General features: G+C 37.6%; 1 protein-coding gene across 1 annotated transcript in view; it reads left to right on the top strand.

The window, feature by feature from the left end:
* Positions 1-21,816, top strand: part of REEP3 (receptor accessory protein 3) — an 83,663-nt gene extending 61,847 nt beyond the window's left edge. The window contains exons 6-8 of the mRNA XM_054729263.1: positions 6,641-6,788; positions 17,115-17,260; positions 17,941-21,816. Coding sequence (XP_054585238.1) covers positions 6,641-6,788; positions 17,115-17,260; positions 17,941-17,997 — 351 coding nt within the window. The 3' untranslated portion in view covers positions 17,998-21,816. The remainder of the gene's footprint in view (positions 1-6,640; positions 6,789-17,114; positions 17,261-17,940) is intronic.
* Positions 21,817-22,181: the final 365 nt, after the last annotated feature.

The following is a 22,181-nucleotide window of genomic DNA, read 5'->3' as shown; positions in this document are numbered from 1 at the left end:
GAAAACTTGCATTGTGGCTTTTGGACTCCTTTGCATGTAGTAATTAGTGTGGTTTATTTTAAATGTGATAGTATAATTGATTTTGGTGTGCAGTGTATGGAGAGAAAACAGGCTTCAAACCCCAAAAATGCTGAGTGTGATTCTCTAAATAACCGTCAGCAATTTACTTAACTCCTGTATTCCTTAGTGGCTTCATGTATAAAACAGGGATAATATACCCATCTGTGAGAGCATGTATAAAAGCACAGTGCTTATCAAAATATAGTAGGAACCCAATAAACATAAATATGTATCTATCAAAATTCAAGGGAAAATTTGAAGTTGTTGCTATTAAGTTAAATTGAGACTAAATAGTATTCTAAGCTTTTGAGTTAGGCTTTTTCAACTTATTTATCTTGAACTAAAACATCAATGCTGTGGAAATAAATATTCTGGTTAAGTGGTGATTTTATATAATAGCAATGGTGAAGGGATGTAAAATGTCAAATGGGCCTTCTCTTTTCAGGATGATCTTTGGCTGAAGTGTCATAGTTAATAGGATTAACAGGATGAAAAGTTGACATTATATATTAAAAGTGTTACATTGATAATTAAGCGGAAACATTATACAACAGTATACATGTAAGACAAGTCTGTTATTAATTACTAGAGGCCCAGTGCACGAAATTTGTGCACGGGGGTCAGGGGTGGAGGGGTCCCTCAGCCCGACCTGCACCCTCTCCAGTCTGGGATCCCTCAGGGGATGTCCTACTTAGGCCCGCTCCCTGTGGTTCTCTGCTGTCTGCGGGCCCGCTTAGCTGCTCCCAGGTCGCCGCGGCGACAGCCAAGCAGGCCCTGCTCTCAGTGGCCACCCCCGGGACTGGAGGACTCCAGCAGGGCTGAGAGGACTGGGCGCTGCCATCTTGTGGTTATGGGTGCCATATTTGAGTCAGAGTAATGGTTAATTTACATATTACTCTTTTATTAGATAGATTATTGACTACCAGCACTTTAGTACCATTTCCCTATTATTGGCTTCTGAAGGTTTTTTATTAGTAGAGATATAAGCAAATACCAAAATAGCAATATTTTCCAGCTTGTTTAAAGATTATTTTTTCTTTTAGAAGAAGTACATTTGCTTTTTATTTCTTGCTTAATGAAAATGCATTCCTGGTTCCCATATCTAATAAAAAAAGTCACCCAGGAGATCCACCACTCAACAACTAGAAATTGTTATCTCACAGAAATACCTCTCTGTAGAAATTCTATAAAAGCAATCGTATACCTATATTTCTGTCTTTCTTCTTTGTGATTCATTGTTTGTTTTTATTTATATATTTAAAGCCTTAAAACCATTTCCTCCCTTCAAAGGCAAGAAACAGCATAAAATCATCTAAGTGACCACTTAGGTAAACCGTTATCCCATAATTCGAATTCATTATGGAACTTGCCCTTTTTGTTTGTGATTTCATGATCCTTTTGTTATCAAGATCTTGTCTGTGAGGTAGCCCTTGCCATTCTCAGTGTGATCACAGCAAGGTTGGCTTCAACCATCCTTGATTTTATTCATTAGAAATATTCATTAAATATGCTGAACTAACATCACAGTAACACTATTTGTCTCGTGTTGTACTGTGCCTATTTTAAAGTAGGTGAAATTAATTTCATCTCTGGAGATGTCAAAGAAAGACATCATGATGAAAGAATCACTGAACCAGACAATTCATACCAAGGAATAAATTGAAACTGAAATAAGAAAATAGGTCAAGTTTGAGGAGAAACTGCAAGAAAGCCAGGAGTAAGATTTGAGAATTGTTTAAAAATTTTACAACATATAGTTTGTTAAAATATATCTTTTAGGCTGAAAATATTTGGACTCTTGGTGTGACCTTTTAATATTGGTAATGCCCCTGACTAGGTTTCCTGGGTTGAACCACCTGAGCCTGTTAGAGATTAAAATAGGAATCTAACAGAGCATTTATTACACCATAAAGCAATTTTCTGAAAATGTTCCTCAGTTCTATGACCTCATTACCAGGCATCTGTTCACAAGGTCAGTGTACGAGTTTATTTTGGCTGAGCAAAGCATAAACATATGAAGGACCTTCAAGGATTTTGCTGAGGGTGTTCAGTATTCCGTAGATTTTCACATGAAAAATGCAGGTGGCTTTTGTACAGATGAACAGCACTACTGCCGGATGAAGGACAAGTTAATAAGACTGATAGTCACATTAACCATCTCTTAGAATTTTCTCTGGCAGCCTTTGGTAAATTATTTAGCAGATATTATTTTCAAAAAATCGATTATCACAGAAATTAGAGCCTTACAGGTAAACTTGATGAACTCTAATTGACTTCAAGTGTTCATGATTAGGTCAGAGATCCTGACATTTTGCTGTCTGTTTTAGTGGCTTTCAGTTTGTGAAAAGATTTGAGGATATTCAGCTACTTATTAGCAATTTTAAAAAGAAAGCAGTTGTTCAGACAATGGGGGAAAATGGCCTTGCTATTTCCCTATTGTCTAGGAAGCAGAATGTTATAATGAACATGGAATTCTATAGTAGTCAACTTATCTGCCATTTTTAGCCCTGAGGCTGCCACAAATTACCATGAGATTTTTGGGCAAATCATCTGCACTCATCTCTTTCAGTATAAATTTTCTTACCTGTAAAAACAGAGGGGTGAAACTTGACTTCTAAAAACTCTTATATCTCTAAGAGTGTTTCTCAAGGGGGTTGATTTTGCCTTCCAAGGGACATCTGGCAATGTCTGGAGACATTTTGAGTTGTCACAACTGAGGGAGGGGATGCTACTCCTAGCATCCAAGGGGTAGAGATCAGGGTGGATACTTCATATCTTACACCGCACAGGATAGTTTCCCTACAACAAAAAATTATCCAACCCAAAAGAGCAATAGTGCTGAAGCTGAGAAAGTATGATGAATCAGATAAAGCTAAAAGGATATATAAATATGGATAGGTAGTTTTGGTGGTGGATTAAAAATAATTTTTCTTTTGTATGTTTTTCTGTTATAAATGTTCTTTGATAAATATGTTTTTTCCTCTTAAAACCACTAAAATGTATTATTCACGTAATGCAAATACAGTCAATTCTATACTAGACTTGATCAGATTAATTGTTGAATGTCCATAGGGAAAAGAGATTTCCCTAAAACCTGGGAACTTGCCTTCTCTGCATTACAGTGTAGTATGTCAAGGATAACAGAAACAGAGCTTACTGGCTATTCATTGTTGAACGGTATGGTAAGAATTGTTCTGTAAAAGATGGTTGTAAGCTTATAAAGCATTATTGAAATTTTTATTATGCATCTCATTACAATTAAAATTTCACTTATACCATCCATGACTAATTTTGCAATATTAAAGAAATTGTTGAAAAAAAGGGAAAAAAGTCACTCATCCCATCTGCCCAAACATTATCCTGTTCATCTTTTGCATATTTTCCCTACTTATAACCATACTTTATACTTGTAATCATACTATGCATATGATTTTGAAATCTGAGGTAGTGGGGAAGTATTTCCACTTATTTTATTACAAACATAATTTCTTTCTTAATGGACTTTTTGTGCTAAAGACATAAAAATTAGAGGGAATAGGTCTGCATGTAGGTGTGATTATTTTATAATTAGAGTTTTCCCTGGATACTTAAAATTTATATAATGTTTTCTGAGTTCACAATACTGCATTAATTTTCTCTTTCCATATTAACTCTATTCTGGGCCCAGTGGAAAATATGATTTTTTGAAGTGATAATGGCTGTTGAAGTGTTGGGGGTCCTCAAAGGTGGTGCACAGCCTCTATTTGCTTTTCCTGGCCTTTTTGAAACTTTGAAGAGATTGATAATAATTAGGGCTATAGGGTTGGTTACTCTAGAGCAGTGGTTCTCCACCTTTCTAATGCCACGACCCTTTAATACAGTTCCTCATGTTGTGGTGACCCCCAACCATAAAATTATTTTCGTTGCTGCTTCATAACTGTAATTTTGCTACTGTTATGAATCGTACTGTAAATATCTGTGTTTTCCGATGGTCTTAGGCTCTACAGCAGCTAGTAGAGTCGCGTAAGACCATCGGAAAACACAGATATTTACAGTACGATTCATAACAGTAGCAAAATTACAGTTATGAAGTAGCAACGAAAATAATTTTATGGTTGGGGGTCACCACAACATGAGGAACTGTATTAAAGGGTCGCAGCATTAGAAAGGTGGAGAACCACTGCTCTAGAGCTACATTAAAATCTTTGCTGTAAGTACATCACCTAGATACCTCAGGGTTGGTCCTTGCTCACCTTTAATTTAAACTTGAAACAAACCTCCGATGGATGGGATAATCTACCCATGTAGATACCCATGGCAATACTTGTAGTTTGCTACTGAATCTCTGCATAAAAACACCAGTGTTTATGTTTAAACAAGCTCCTATCTTTGGAGAACTCAAGCAATCAAGAGTAATAAAAAAAAACACAAAACCCTGGCCGGGTAGCTCAGTTGGTTAGTGTCCTCCTGATATGCCAAGGTTGCAGGTTTGATCCCCAGTCAGGGCACATACAACAATCAATCAATGAATGCATAAATAAGTGGAACAACAAATACATTTTCTCTCTCTCTCTCTCTCTCTCTCTCTCTCTCTCTCTCTCTCTACCTCTAGCCTTTTTATTTTTAAGAGTAATGAAAAAAGAAGAGGCATAAAAAGAATAGTTTAATTATTACCAGCTCAGTATCTCAGTATCAGAACCATACCAGGTACATTAGGAAAATTGAAGAAGCCTAAGGTTTATTCATCTTATCTAGTTTCTTAAAATCTTGTTTTGGAGGCAAAATATATACAGCACAACAGAACTAACAATAATGTGTGAGTTCATTTGTGGTTAGTAATTAGTTGATTATACTAATTACTTATACTAAGTGATTAGTTGACTATACCCAAAGATACCAAAGTTTGTGGACGTTATAAAGCTAGACTGATTCAGTGGCACTTTGACTCATTTGCAAGCTGAGATGTACTTTCTTGAGTAGGAGGGCTTGTTTGGGCATTATAGCCAGCCCTGAAAATTGCACCTGAGTCGAGTAGAGGGTAACATGGATGTGTATCCCTTTATCATTTGTTTGGCAGTAGGTAAAAAGTCAAGAATTTCTAAGAGAGGGCACAGAAATACAAAGACAAGACAAAGACATTGACAGTTCTGAGAAAACCAGGCATCTGTTTCAGAGAGCACTGGTCACTTTCTTTTAGTATCTGTCTGAAACCCTCAGTCACCGATATCTGAAGTAAGTAAATGACATCTGATAAGGAGGAAGAAAGAATAATGAATTAAACCATGCCAAGAATGTTTTAAAAAATGCGTGGAACCCAGTTACTTTTATTGAAGATATAGACCCTGTAATTAAATAATTCCTTTTCATAACTCAAAAAATTATGGCAGAACTGCAAAGCTTAAGTGGGGTACGGCATTTGATTTTAACATAATATATCACTAACTCAGAGTAGCTGAATCAAGACCATTTCCTTCAGGATAAAATACATGTTCGCAGTAACGTTCAAATGTTCATAGTGCCATACCTAGGCTTTGAAATTTAGAGACAAACCATTATGGACAAATTTCTATGATAACTTTATAACTAGAGGCAGTCATAAATTGACATGTGTGAGAAGGAGAAAGAAGTGTAAAAATCCACCAGAAGAATATTTTTAATTCAGCTATACATAAGAAATGAGTCATCTATGTGCTATGCAAATTTTCAAAGTGAGTAAATTTAGAAATCTCTTTTTCTCTTCCCAAAGCTTTATACTTTGAGGGGAAATCTGGTTATGTCGGAAAGGTTCAGAAATGTCCTTTCCGAGCCGTGCAATGATGTAATAATTGAACTTTCTGCAGTGGCGGAAATGTCCTGCGTCTGCATTATCGAATACAGTAGCCACAAAGCTACATGTGGCTGCTGAGCCTGTGAAATGTGCAATTAAGGGCCTAGATTTTTAGTTTATTTAATTTTAGTTTATTTAAGTTTAAATATCCACATGTGTTCAGTGTCTACCATATTGTTAACATGGCAAAGTCAAATTGCATAGTAGTAGATATGCCTTGCCAGAAAGTGAATTCATTAACTGAATGTCATTTTGTATCCAAGATTCTTAGGCTCTTAAATTTTTTTTTTTACCCTGTTCTGGGTAGAGACATTACCACTTCTGACTTAGTTTAGCTCACAATAGTACCTCTCTTACTTTAAAATTTTCTTCTAAATCATAAACGTAAGCCCCAAATGCTAGTTATAAGAGAGAGCAAAATTATTGGTGCGGTTTACTCTGAGGGTAAGCTCATTATATGTTTCTTACATTTTTAAATTAAATATAAAGGTGAAATGTTTGGGATGGAATGTGCTGGTATCTACAGTTCACTTTGAAGTGCATTCAAAAATTGTTGGATGGGTGGATAAATGATAGATATGTGATAAAGAAAATAAAGCAAAATGCAAGTGATTTATGGGTGTTCACTCTCTAATAATTTCAACTTTTCTGAAAGTTTCATGATAAAATGAATAAGCTTCATGATCAAGTGTTGGGGGACATGTCCAATGTAAACATATTAAACATCTTGAACTGTACTTTCCTTTCTTGGATCTGTCGCTCTCTGTTCTCTAGAGCCAAGGAGCGATCACCGAACGACTGCGGAGTTTCAGCATGCACGACCTGACCGCCATCCCAGGGGAGGAGCACGTGAGGCAGAGACCATTCCAGCCTCCACCAGAAACAAAAAAGAGAAGTAAAGCAGCCTCCAGTGAGTCGGCAGGTGTGCTTCTTTGTTTTAATTTATCATCCTTTCACAATGTGATTTGGAGTCAAGATGGGTAGTAAGATAATCCCTGGTAGCTCTGAATCAGGGTAGACAAAATTTCCTCTTAAGCTTATATTTTTGAGTTTTACACTTTACTGTAGTTAGTGCATGCCTTTTGTTGACTCTGGAGATTATCCATCTAAGAAAGTAGCGGTAGCCTTTTGTGCTGCCATGAATGTTTAGAAGCCCTGGGTGTGGTTACCCCCACTTCCCCGGCATCAGTACTAGTTCTGACCTGTGATCAATACTCTTTCTCCTTAAACTATAGTGACATCTAAGGAGTTTCATAGTTAAACATTCTTTACTTTTAAGTACTCTGAACAAATAAGGATATTGACTCACAAGATAAAAGGCTTTAAGTGGGTGACAAAAGATGACTCAATTTGAAAACAGGATTACTCCAATGGAAAATGTGTTGAAATTACATGTATTTCTAGTTCAAGAACTAACTTGTAGGCATATTTTAATGTAAGCTATGAGCATGTCATAGTTGACATATCCAAAACTTCACTAAAAAAATGTTATATTACACATAAATAAAAAGACATAGTTCCTTAGTCATTTTATCACATATAAGAAAGTTTTAGTTCAAGGCTCAGCTGAGAACTAAGATCTTCAGGACCACTTATTACTGTATTATTAAGTCCATAAAGTACAGGACTACTTGATGATCTTGTTTTTTTAGGAGATTTCTTTTGAGGAAGATTAAAAATTATCCTTTATAATTGAAACCAATTTGGCTCTGGCCAGTTGGTTAGATCATCGTTCCAATATGCCATGATTGTGGGTTCAATCGCCGGTCAGGGCACATACAAGAATCAACCTAGTGCAAAAATAAGTGGAACGACAAATCGATGTTTCTTTCTCTCTCTCTCTCTCTCTCTCTCTCTCTCTCTCTCTCTCTCTCTCTCTCCCCTTTGCTTTCCCCCCTCACTCTCCCTTCCTTTCTGTCTAAAATAAATAAATATTTTAAAAATAATTAAACTGGTTTGAAAATAAAATAACTATCTCTTCTTACAGAGGAAAATAGTGAACTTTCTTCTGAGTTCTTAGAATGAATAACTTTACAAAGTTGGTGACTAATATCTGAGAGATAGTAATTAGGTTTGGCCATTGATTAAGGTTGTAATATCTTTAAGAGTGAGGAACCATTGAACTTTGAACCATCATTCTTAATACATAAATAATGTAAAAGTCGTTTCCAATATAGGCTTTTTCTTAATATGCCCCTAAAAATTAGACATGCTGATTTTTTTGTTGTTGTTGTTAATCATCCTCACCCAAGGACATTTTTCCATTGATTTTTAGAGAGAGGAAAAGACAGAGATAAACATCCATGTAAGAGAAACATATCGATTGGTTGCCTCCTGTATGAGCCCCGACCAGGGCCTGGACCGGGGAGGAGTTTTCAACCAAGATACATGCCCTTGACCAGAATCGAACCCAGGACCCTGGTCTATCCACGGAGCCAAACCGGTTAGGGCCCGATTTTAATTATGGGGTCTGCTGTATTATTTAGCTGATTTGGACCAATTCTCTGAGACTTTTATCAGCAATTTATTCATAATTTTATCTTAGAATTAGTAAAGAATTATATCCAATTCTTTAAATAAAAATGGGATTATATATAGGAAAATCCTTAGCACTATTTTTATGGTATTCATCTATTAAATTTAAAATGGTGTGACTAAAATATTTTAAGATAGTGAGGTGCTATTTAGTTTTTTTATTCAAGTTCAAACCATGAAGTTGAACTAACTGAAGATTTATAAAAATATGAAAAGTAAATGGTAGCAGTGCTAAAAAAGTACTTGTTTGGTGATGAGATTAAAATTTTAATATGCATTACTTGCCCAACTTTCCTACAAAATAGTGTATATGATGATTTTTCTTCCCTAAGGAAAAAAATTAACCAAAACTTCCTCTCTTGACAATATTTCTAATAAAGTAGTATAGTTCCAGGAGAGGAATCAGGGAAGAGAAGATAGTAATAGACAATCGGGAGAGATACAAGTCTGGATATACATGGAAGTTTATCAAATGAGAAAGGTGGCTTTTCAGATTGGTGTGAGAAAGGCAGATTAAAAAGTGGTGTTAGGATAACTGATAGGCTTAGAAGGTGGAAGAGGGAATGAAGTTATACCTCTACCTCAAACCTTTGATCAAAATAAATTCTGAAAAGATTAAGACTGAAATGTAAGAAATTAAGTAATATACTAGGATATTCCTATGTATATTTTGATACCCCTAGGATATATCAAGCTTCTTAAGCATGACACTGAAACCAGAAAACATAAGGGAAAAGTTTGAGAGATTTTTCTACCAGATTGGGGGAAGGGGGCAGGGGAAGAGAAGAACCCTTACAAGCCAATTATTGGCAACTTTATCAAAGAACACAGCTGACCAATTAATACATGAAAAGGATATTTAGCCTCAAATAGTAATTTTTGCTTACCAGATTGGCAAAAAGTTTTAATTAATAGTCTTCTGTGTTGTAACTATTCTAGTTGTGTGTTGCTGTGTAATAATAAATCGCTTCCAAATAGTGATTTAAAATATATATATATTTTTTTATTGATTTCAGAGAGGAAGGGAGAGGGAGAGAGAGATAGAAACATCAATGATGAGAGAGAATCATTGATTGGCTGCCACCTGTGGGCCCCACACTGTGGGATTGAGCTGCAACCCAGGCATGTGCCCTGACTGGGAATTGAACTGTGACCTCCGGGTTCATAGGTCAACACTCAGTCACTGAGCCACATGGGCTGAGCACCAAATAGTAATTAAAAAAAAAACAACCATGGTCATTTATATTGTTCATAGTCTAGGGGGGGTGACTGGGCTCAACAAGGCAGTTTTTGTTCAGGGTCTTGTGCATCTATAGTCAAACAGCAGCTGGGGCTGGCAGAGCCAGTGTCCCAAGAGAAAAGTGCCAGAATCTGTGGACGTGTGCTAAAACCACCACAGCAAGCATGCTAGGAAACAGACACTCTCATATACTTTTTATGAGAGTTTGAAGTGGAATAATCCTTTTGGATGGCAGTCTGGCAATAACTATAAAAATTTAATCCCTTTAACTCAACAAGAAACTTCTAGAAATATGCCATAAGGAAATAATCAGACAAGTGTTCAGAGATGTATGTACAAGTGTGTTCATCTCGTTGTTTGTAGTAACAAAATGTTGGAACAAACCAAATACCTACGAGAAATGTTTAAGCAAAAAGGTGGTTTATTAGCCATGAAAAAATAATAAGGTCAGTCTATACTTACTGAAATGAAAATATAACCAGATTGTGGGGGAATAAACAATAACAGCTAAACTGTGTGTATTATAATCCTGCACCAATTGTGCTATGTTATATTGTGTTATAATGTAGATACACAATAGATAATAGAGAGTCTGGGAGGATATTACTAAAATGTTAACAGTGCTTAGCTCTAAGTAATAGAACTTTAATGATTTTTTTAAAAAAGTCAACTTTTCACTCAAAATGAGAAATAAAACAACAGCACTTTCCCTTTTGAAAATAATTAAGTACTACATTTTTTATCATGCATTTTTTCCTATTTTATTTACTTCCAAAATTCCTCAACCACACACAAATTGCTTAGTTTTTAAGTGTGAAAATTACATTCACATTGCAAAGTCTTTACTGGTTCATGTGATCAATACATTTACCTCAGAAGCTCTGTTTGTACACACAAGCAAACTCAAATTATCTGCAAAAGTGGGTCCCCTTTGCAAACTCACCATGGCCTGCTCTAGGCAGTTTGAGGTTAGCTGATCAAAAGAAGTCCTCCTGCTTTGATGAAATTATTCAAATCTTTATGTTGTCACCACGGGGAAAAAAGATCTTCCTCCAAATGCTTTCCTGTAAGAAAATGGATGCCTTGAACATGATTGTTCACATCCCTTGAAAGAACATCATATTTTGATAGGTGGAAATATTTTCTCTGCAAAGAGCCTGCTGCTCCCATATTAGTTACAAGTGATTCAACATTCAGTTTCAATACCAGTGCATAAAGAGATTCCTTGTTTGTTTTGGGTGCTTTACATATTTATTTAATCCTTAAGATGACTATGCAGGTTAAGTATTTTATCCTTATTTTGTAGACGAATAAACTGAGACTTAAAGGAGATTATTTATTAAAGGCTTAGTGACAGAAATGGGGTATCCAAGGTTCCTAAGCAGATGTGTATTTTTTTTAAAAACCTTGTAATATGCTTTTATTTATTTCAGAGAGGAAGGGAGAGGGAGAGATAGAAACATCAGTGATGAAAGAGAATCATTGATCAGCTGCCTCCTGCATGCCCCCTGACTGGGGATCAAGCCCACAACTCCAGACATGTGCCCTTGACTGGAATCTAACCCGGGACCCTTCAATCCGCAGGCTGATGCTCTATCCACCAAGCCAAACCAGCTAGAGCTTTTTGAAAAATCTTTATTGTTGAAAGTATTACATATGTCCCCTTTTTTCCCCCGTGACCCCTTCTGGCCCGCCCCCCACCCCAGGCCTTCACCACGCTATTACTCTTTTTAATTTATAAAGAGGCTACACTTGCCGAAACCGGTTTGGCTCAGTGGATAGAGCGTCGGCCTGCGGACTGAAAGGTCCCAGGTTCGATTCTGGTCAAGGGCATGTACCTTGGTTGCGGGCACATCCCCAGTAGCGGGTGTGCAAGAGGCAGCTGATCGATGTTTCTCTCTCATCGATGTTTCTAGCTCTCTATCCCTCTCTCTTCCTCTCTGTAAAAAATCAATAAAATATATTATAAAGAGGCTACACTTAGTGAGACAGTTGGGCTGAAACTATGAATTCAAATAATTTGAGCAGGAAGGACCTTAGAGATGCTTTAGTCAAAGGTAGCAAATAGGTGACAAGTGTACTCCCCGTGCCCATGCCGGCAGACATTGCTAGTGGATTGTGGCACTTTCCCACACTGGCTCAGTCCCACCTCACACAGTGCCCCGGGCAGCTGGCTCAGAGGTGGCATTGACATAGAAACATGTTCATCATCTCATCTCTCTCACCACCTTACCAGATAAGAAAGCAGGCCTGGAGAAAGGCATGACTCTGGGTCTCACAGCTAATAGAAGACACAGTGCTCATTTCTCCTCACATGTGTCCAGGCTCCTTCCACCACAATAGCTAAGGCTCCTTTCAGGTCAAACTTCCGGTGATTCTACACTTACGTTAATACATGGAAACTGTTTAGAGCTGTGCCTGGTACATGCTAAGTATTGGATCAGTATTGGCTATTACCATTTTAAGGAGAGAAAACTTGAAATACCCCAACTGTAAGATGTACATACTGCGAATAAAAACCAGGTCAGTTTTCCAAAGGTTCTACTAGTTTTCTAAAATGGTTACAGAGCTGTGGGCTGAAGCCAGCCAAGCAGCTGCAGCCTCGGGCCCGGGGTGGGCAACACAGGCTCCTCATTCTTTGGTCCCCAGTCACCACTCCACAGGAACAGGCATGGAAGGCACCATACTGAGGGCTCTCTCCAGTCTAGAGTGATGATTTAAAGCAGCCAACCTTAGCATCACCTTTGTATGACACCAGCAGTATCCCACCAGTCTACCTTGCCTGGGCTTGGCAGACCCATAAACCACCCAGCCAGCTAACTCCTTGAGTTCCTGCTCAATTCAGCATCCAGATTTGGGTTTCTCTCATAATCTCAGGTCTCCCTCTCCTCCTCCAAAGACTTTTAAATACTCATATAACATTGACTAACATCATTTTTAGCACTCACAACAGAATTTTCATATATACTCATTTCCAGGTATTAAGGGGGACAAAATGCATATTTTAGTGAGGGTGTTTGGCTTGACTCCTCTCTTTTGAATGGAGGGACTGGTTTACTAAGTTGCTAACTTAATTATTTCACCTCCCAACGTTGGCTGCTTTCGCTGTCCTCACTCCTTGGACTTTGTCATTTCTGACCTACCATACTGCAGTAACCCCCCCTCCCCCGTTTTCAATCTTGATTCACCTTTCTCCAAAGTGCAGGAATAATCTTTTAAAGAATCCAAATATAATCATATAACCCTTCTGCTTAACATGCTTCAGTGGCTCCCCATTGCTCTCTGATGAAATCCAAACTCAATAGCATGTGGTATATTAGCTCCTTGGCCCTGTTCCCACTCCATCATGTGCTAACTGTATAGAATCACGAGCCTTTCAGGATTTAGCTTACTCACTACCTCCTACAAGAAGCCTTCCTTCACATCCCACTTCCCCCACCCCCAGGCTGAGCTAGCTCTCTTACTGTATGCTCCCACAGCACCTTGTCCTTTTCTTCCATTTGTGGCATCTCTTACAGGGTTCTAATGCCCAATAGAGTCTATTTCCCCTTTTGGACTGTAAATGTTTTTTGTTTTGTTTTGTTTTATATATATTTCTTTATTGCTTTCAGACAGGGAGAGGGAGAGAAAGATGGAAACATCAATGATGAGAATCATTGATCAGCTGCCTCCTACACGCCCCCTACTGGGAATCAAGCCCACAACCCAGGTATGTGCCCTTGACCAGAATTGAACCCAGGACCCTTCAGTCTGCAGTCCGACGCTCTATCCACTGAGCCAAACTGGCTAGGGCTGGACTGTAAGTTTTTTAAGGTAGAAAACGATAGTTGTGTCTTTTTCATCATTTTATCACCATGATTTAACACACTGCCTCCCACGTAGAATTTTTAAAATATTTGTGGGAGAAAAAAATGTCATCATATTTCCTGAAACCGTAATTAGAAAGCTAATAAGATTTTTAAAGTAAAATTAGGAAATACAGAAATACGATTTATATCATCTTTTGAATGAAATTCCAATTCCTAGTATAAAAGAAGAGGGGATTAAAATAGCAAGGGCCACGTCTTTTGAACTATAGTCTTGTGCTTTAATCTGGGGCCTCAGAGAACTTGCTGGTCACAGATTCTTCCTCTCTGACTTTCTCTTCATTCCTCATTCTCTGTTCTACCTTATTTTTATTAGATTGGGTCCAGAATATTATGTAAGTAGTAGCAATAGAGAAAAATGTAGAAATGACAACCTAAAAACATTTTTTTCTGGTCTATTCTCTCCAATTATAGAAGTAATACAATTTTTAAAATAAAAACTTGGCCCTGGCCTCTGTGGTTAGAGTATCAGCCTGAATACTGAAGGGTCATGGTTTTGATTCCCAGACAAGGGCTCATACCTGGGTTGCAGTTTGATCCCTAGCCCCATTCAGGGCACATGCAGGAGGCAACCAATCAGTGTTTCTCTCTTACATTTCTCTCCCTCCCTCTCTTCTTTTCCCTCTCTCACTCCCTCTCTCCCTCCCTCCCTGTCTCCCCATCCCACTCCACTCTTTCTAAAAATCAATGGGGGAAAAAAAGGCAAATTTATTAAAAAAAAAAAAAAAAAGGAAAAATGAATTTAAAATCTCCTAAAAGTCCACTTTCAATAGATTCAATGGGTTCATTATTTTTTTAAGTTCTTTATTGTTTAACTAGAGGTCCAGTGCACGAAATTCATGCACGGGGCGGGGGGGTGTCCTTCAGCCCAGCTTGCATCCCTCTCACAATCCTGGACCTCTGGCTCCTAATTGCTCACCTGCCTGGTCGCCCCCAACTACCCCCCTCTGCCGGCCTGGTCACCCCTAACTGCCCCCGCTGCCGACCTTGTCGTCCCCAACTGGCCCCCCCACCCCCCAACCTGGTCGCCCCATGCAGCCTGCTTGTTTAGTCATTTGGTCGTCCTCGGTAACCCCCCTGCCAGCCTGTTCATAGGCAGCCATCTTGTGAGGGTGTGATGGTCAATTTGCATATTACCTCTTTATTATATAGGATGTATTACATAAGTCTCCTTTTTCCCCCATTGACCTCTCTCCAGCCGCCCCCACCCCCAGCACATGCCCTCACCCCCTAACCCCTGTCTGTGTCCATTGGTTATGTTCATATGCATGCATACAAATCCTTTGGTTGATCTCTTACCCCCTCATCCCCTGCCTTCCCTCATAGGTTGGACAGTCTATTCTATGTTTCTATGACTCTGGTTCTGTTTTTGTTCATCAGTTTACGTTGTTTATTATATTCCACAAATGAGTGAGATCATGTGATATTTATCTCTCTCTGACTGGCTTATTTCACTTAGCATAATGCTCTCCAGTTCCATCCATGCTGTGGCAAATGGTAAGAATTCCTTCTTTTTTACAGCAGTGTAGTATTCCATTGTGTAGATGTACAATGAGTTCATTTTTATGTTTTTCCTTTGTTTGCTTCTATATGTACATTCCCCCCCTAATATTGCATTGGGAGCGTTTTCCCAGGACTACTAACCCATCCCTCCCCAAGCCACTCTGGCCTCCTCACAGTTCTTCCAAGCAGTTGCTTCCCCATGTCTTAGTGCCTTTGCAATGCTCTCTCTTCTCCCTAAAACATACTTTGTTGGACTGCTGCAGCAAAACAAAGGATCCTGACCTCAGTAATGACTGATTCTACTCCTGAATCCTTCCAAATTTCTAGTTTAGAAGTCTGGCAGCATGAAATTGTACTAGCTCAATATATGAAGACTAGTAGCCCATTGCGCGATATCGCGTGCAGTAGGCCGCCCGCCGCTTCCGTGGGAGCCAGTGGGAACCGCAGTGCACCACCGGGAGCCGCGCTGCTTCCGTGGGAGGCGGGCCCGCCATCTCCTGTCTCCTCTCCGGGCCTGCGCTCGGCTGCAGAGGCTGCGGGCTGGCCCCCCTGTCCCCCAGAGGCTCTCCGCGGCCAGGGCGTCGCCACGGCGACGAAGAAAGTGTCCCGCCCTGGCAGCTCCGCGCCCGCTGCCCAGAGGCCCTCTGTCGCTGCGGCGACAAAGCAAGCATTCCACCAGGCCACTCATACTGCCCACTCTCAGCAGCAGCCCCCCCAGGACTGGGAGACTCCGGTGAGGCTGAGGGGACTGGGCGCTGCCATCTTTGTGACTGAGTGATGGTTAATTTGCATATTATCCTTTTCTTAGATAGGATGTTTGTCTTATTACCAGACTAAGAAGCTTATGAACAACTTAGTGAGTCTCAACTTACACATGTCCTGTGAGAGATTAATAATGTTTAGTATCTTTTTCTTCACACGCAAACAGTCCATCTCTCGTCCCCTTCTGATCCTGGAAAAACCTGCTGCTTATTTCTCACTGTAAGGTTTAGGTATTTATGTTCCTTTTTAGTAGGAGAATTTGAAATGGGCCTTGTAAACTCACCTCTGTCTTCATAACCTACCTAGTACTCTGGTTGCCGTAGACTTGGGCCCCTCCTTTGCTCCATCCAGGCAGTGGTTCTGAAAGTGTAGGCCCCAGGCCGGTAGCATGGGCATCACCTGGAAACTAGTTAGAAATGTAATTCTCAGTCCACCTCAGGCCCAGCAATCCGGGTATTAACTAACAAGTTCTCCAGGTGACTCATAATAATCTGCTAAAGTTTGGGACCATCTGCTTCAGGAATAGGAACATTCTTGTCCCTGAATCCCAGCATCAGGATGCTCTCAGGCTTCCTGACAACAAGCAGCCTGACTGCCTGGATGTTTGCATATTTGCTAATGTTAAGTCTTTGTAGCTACACTTAGCAGCCTGTTAGCACATCCCCACAATCTCTTACTGCCCTTCCGGATGCTGCCTCTTTTCTTTGACATCTGTCATCATAGCCTGTGGCATTTTTTCCTGTCTGGTTGGGTTTTATCTCAGCAGCTACAACAGTGTTGGTTCAACATCTCTATCACCTGCCCCTAGTGCACTTGCCCAAAATGCTAGCCCCTTTGGGTCTTATATGACTCCTTAAGTTCACCCTACCATTCCCAGTCTTGACAAAAGGGTTGACACATAGGATGGGGAAAACCTTCAGTTCCTAATTAAAGTCAAAGGTACAAATGACAGACTACAACACACCATTGCTTAGGTTATTTAGAATTCATCAAAAGGAGGAAGGGCAGGAAGAGACTTTTTACTATATATCTATTTATATTCTTTGATTTTTTTTAACAAGATAAATGTGTTACCTACTCAAAAATAATTATTTTTATTTATTCTGAAAAAAGCATAGTAAAAAAGAATGGTCAGGGAAAACTTTCTGGAAGAAATGAGTGTGAGCTTCATGTAGAATAGTGCAGTAGGCACAGATTAATGCTGAGGAGTCGGGAGCACATTCCAGATGAGGAAGGGGAGGAGTAACCGGACAAATGCAGGCCATGCGGAGAACTGCAGTTAAGAGGTGGTACTGACTGGTATGCTTTTACCAAAAAATGCTGGTTTCGACAACTCCCTTAGGTTATGGAATTCCACTGAAAGACGGAGATGAGAAAACAGATGAAGAAGCGGATGGGCCCTTTTCAGATGATGAGATGTTAACACACAAAGGGCTTCGAAGATCACAAAGCATGAAATCTGTGAAAACCATGAAAGTCCGCAAAGAGGTTAGTCAATTATAGAGTTGTTTTCCTAATGATTAATATGAAAGGATTTCCCTGTTGCATTATCATTCAGGATGTTAATGATCCATAAGTGAAGGATTGGGATGGTAGAGCCAGTTATTTTTTAAATTCTTTATTCAGATCAGATATAGTAGGATCTCTGGAAATTTAGAAATTGCTAGTCTTCCACTACACATAGAAAATGGCATTCTCAGATAGGGAATGATATGGTTGTCGTAAATACCCAGTACCAGCTCTACACATAAGCAAAGAAAGCCGTTAACAAGATTAACTACATAGATCTGTTTTGAACCAGCAACCCTACATGAGGATTAAAGAGTAAAAGTTTATAATTATATATTGTCTATGTGCCCAGAAAGCAATGGAGGATTCCAGGGAATGACCTCAGGTTACTATGAGCAATGTACCAAGCAAAGCATAAATAATAACAGTTATTGTTTTCATTATTAGCGATAATAATCTGCAGCATATATTCAACGTAGAACCAACTACATTTTTTAGAATATAAATAGTGTTGTCTTTTGCATACACACTTACAGGATAATTGATTCTTTATTTCAGAAAAGTTAAAAAATTCTTATGATGATTATGAACTATTAAATCTTACATCATTTCAAAAAGTAACCATCTAATTTGTAATAATAACACATCTCTCTCTTCAGGTGCGGTATGGGTCACTAAAATATAAAGTGAAGAAGAGACCACAGGTGTATTTTTAGTCATGTGCGCTTCAAGTATCCCAAGACAAATTATGCTAATGCATCAACTTTTTTCCCTAACATTATGTTCAGGATTTACACATTAAAGTAATCCTTTAGATTGTGGCGGTGGTAGGGTTTACTTTTGTTAATTTAAATAATTTTTATTTCTTTAACAATTACCTTCAAATGTTGACTACTAAAGGTAGTTATGAAATATATATATCAGAAAGCATAGAAAATTGTGTTAATCTGTTTTCAAATTCATCAACAACATCAAGTGCCTGGGATATAAGAGGAAACACAAACCCAGTACACTTGAAAAGAGTCATTTTATGGTTCAGGATCCATCGGCCTTTGTGGTATTGTATTGTTTACCTCCATTTATGTTATAGCTATCACATGAGGATAGTCATTAAATAGGCCTCTGATCCAGCAGTGATAGCACAAGGGCATAATGTGAGATAAAGTATGTTTTATATATTCTTTACAATTTTTACTTTTTTAAAACACTTTATAGTTTTTCCACCATCAACTGAAAGTTTTCAAAAACAAATATTTGAAAACCAGGTATCCACATAGCACTTTTATTCCTGACTAGTTTTGCACACTTGAAAATTGTTTACTTTTTTTATGACTGTACATTTTAAGTTTTACTGACACTATTACTTGTTGGATTCTGTTATGTCAAATTTATGCCTTAAATGATGTCATCTTTTTTCCTGTGGGTTTCATTTGTTAAATTTGCTTGATTTTATTAGTAGAAAACTATAACTAATTGTTCTTATCTCATTTACAGATAAGAAATTATCTTAATTATTAGTTTTCTGTTTTTAGCTGTACATTGTAGTTGAACTCAGCATGTTTTTTTATTAACACTGGTTACATTCTCAGATTTTAAAAGTAGTAACTTTTATGAAATAGAGTCAGAGACCAGTATAGCACTTAGGTTTCTTCTAACTAATGAAAATATCTAGCCAATCCATTCACAATCTTGGCACTTCTATGTGCTTCTGATTAATAAATCTGGCATTATCTAGAATCACTTGAATCACTTCTTTTCTGGCTGATATAGTTTCCTGAAGATAGTTGCCAATGCAAAATATAGATGTCATTAATCTCGTGTATTAGAATAGATATTAGAAAATATCATTTTTTTAATCCAAGCTATTTTTGAGTTACTGGACTGTGAGGCATTTTTAGCTTGCATTCATAGCTATGCATTATGAACTCTAAGTCAGTATATTTCTGGTGATGGTTTTAGTGATCAGTAATGAAATTTGTACAATTATACTTGTTCAGGTAATTTACTTGACGATTCTACTTGTTTGTCCAAAAGAAAAAAACAAAGAGATTTGTAAGATCTTTGACTTTTCTACCTTTTAAGAAATGAAGCCAGCTGGACAGTGTATATTCAGGACCTCCTCAGAGTGTTGGCAGAGAACGGAATGTTTACTCAGGAGTACCTTAGTATAATTCAGACACTTCTCTTGATACAAGTCTTAAAATATTTTCTAGCCCACTGGTGTGGCTCAGTGGTTGAGTGTTGACCCATGAACTAGGAGGTCATCATTGATGTTTCTATCTCTCTCTTTCCCTCTCCCTTCCTCTCTCTGAAATCAATAAAAACATGTTTTTAAAAATATATATTAAAATATGCATTTTTTCTAGATTATCTCACTTTCTTGATACATAACACCAAGTAAAAATTCATTCAACGTCTTTTCTCCTAAAGTTTATTTCTATGAGTATTTTCATCTACTTTACCTTGACTAATTTTTTGCCTCTTAGTTTCTGGAAAAACTTTAATTTGTGTTCAAAATTCCTATGAATTCTGATGAAAACTCTTGAAAGAGAGTTGTATTTATATTTGCAGAGTCCTAGACTTATCAATATAAATGCTACACCTTGCTTTCATGTGCAAAGGTAGTGTCATCTCAAATTATCTGACAAGGTCATGTAAAGGACACTGTATCAAAAATATTATTTATTGGGGCTGATTTGTACCCTTTTATCATTTTCAAATATAATTTCACTATTTTACCTATTCTTTAATCATGGTAAATTCATACTTTTCTAAACTGGAGGAATTATGTATCCCTTTACTCTTCTAGAATCAAAACGTTTAATCAAAGACAACACCAGTTTCAAAGAGGTAATGTAAGTCCTTCTGTTTAATTGTCTCTCTTCACACTTACAATGCTTCCTCTGGTGTATTTCTACTGTACTGGTACGTCCTTATATACAGTGATGTAATTTTGCTGTCCTGTCATTTCCTTCCTCTCCTTTTCTTAAATTTTGCTTCTTTTCACCTTTTTTTTTTTTTAAGAGAGTAGAAGGGTGAGAGGAGGAGAGAGAGAACAAAACATCAATTTGAGAGAGACACATGGATTGGTTGCCTCCCGCACACAAAGGAACAAACCTACAACCCAGGTACATATGCCCTTGGTCGGGAATCAAACCCTCCACCTTTCTGTGCTTGGGCCAACACTCTACCGCTGAGCCACACCGGCCAGGGCGCTTCTTTTCTCTTACGTGTTTTAGCATGCCCTTTCCTTTAAACCTTGTATAATAAGCTTCTACATTTTAGTTTCTTTCAAGGTTGAGCAGGACACTTTTGTTTCTCTGCTTTTAAGTCCACTGCTTTTAGAAGAGGTAAATTTATCCCTGGACCACAGTGCCCTGCTTCCCCACCACTACCACCTGGTGTGAATGGGCATCACATGCTGCACAAGCCTATTTAGGGCACTATTTTGGTAGCTGTTAACGTTTATCCAGAAATTGTAGCCATTTTATCATATATGCATTCAACTTGTTCATTAATATTAACTATTTCCAGAGTTTGTTTGGAAGTAAGAATTGATCTGTTCTTTAGTTTATTGTATTTTTTCTGGTATAAAAAATGAGCCAGAAATAAGCCTACTTGCTAAGTAATTATATAAACCTGCCTATAACCTGCATAAGATTTTCTCCACACACTTCACTATATGTATGTGGATTTGGCTAGAAAATGATACTGCCAGCATTACTAATTATGAATACTTGACTACACAGATTGATGGAACAAAATTATTAAAGTGTTTTCAGGGAACTTAATCCATATGTCACCACCAAAGATTTCTACAGTGTTATAAAGGATGTAAATATTCTAAATTTCTGTAAGACAGTGGTTAGACAAATACACTTTTCTTCCTTTTGTTTTCTTTTGAAATAACAGTTTATGCTTCTGGAATGCTTGAACTTTTGTGTTATTCAAAATAATACAATACCATCTTACCTTTAATATCAACAATCTGTGTGTTTAATTGTAATAGACTAAATTTTTATTTTGATTTTATCAGGAGAATTAAGGAGTCAATATGTATTAGAAAGCAATTTCCTGTTTTCTCTCATATGGGCTGATTGACTTGCAAGCTAAGTAATTAGTTAATTAGTAATTAATAAGTAATTAGTAATTCACTACTACTAATTTAAGCTAGTAGTAAAATTCGGGAAGATCATTGTTAGTATGGTACACAGTGTACATTTCTTAATAAATATCATTTAAGAGTAAAGTTTTCTGAAAGGGAAAGACATTTTTTCTCTAAATGTTTTTTAAGATATAACCTTCTAAGCTAAGGTATCCTACAGATTTAATGTGTAAGAATTCTTTAAATGTTTACCATTGGATTAACATTTTTTTTCTTCTAAAACCTTTTAAATCTATGTACTTTAATAGTTAAGAGAAAGTAGTTTTGCAAACTCTTTGTAAAGGCTACCTTTTAGGCCTAATATAGGGGTAATTTTACAAATGTGGTTTTTGAAAACTGTAATATAAAATAAACTCATTTTATTAGTGACGATTTGTTGCTTTTTTCTTGTCACAGTACATATGTTGAGTTACATGAATTGATTATTATTAAGTATGATTTGATTGAATAATAGACAACATATGCACACATTTAAGATTATAAATCACAGAGAAAATTATGAAAATCATATACATTCTGGAATGTTCATCCATGGGATTAAAAGAAATACTGAATTATTAAATTTGAATGTTGTAAAGAGAAGATAGGAAAAAACAATTAGTAAAGAAACCCTAGCCATCAATTTGTATTGGCTAGATGTCTCAGACATAGAATATAACACAAAATTCAGTTTTACGTATCCTGGGAATGTTCTGGGGTTACGTCTGTTTGCTTCACATTTAAACTTTAGAGGGA

Source organism: Eptesicus fuscus, chromosome 17 (assembly GCF_027574615.1).
Source record: "Eptesicus fuscus isolate TK198812 chromosome 17, DD_ASM_mEF_20220401, whole genome shotgun sequence".
Lineage (NCBI taxonomy): Eukaryota > Metazoa > Chordata > Mammalia > Chiroptera > Vespertilionidae > Eptesicus > Eptesicus fuscus.
The sequence above is the reverse complement of the archived record's forward strand: the minus strand, read 5'-3'. Positions and strand labels throughout refer to the sequence as shown.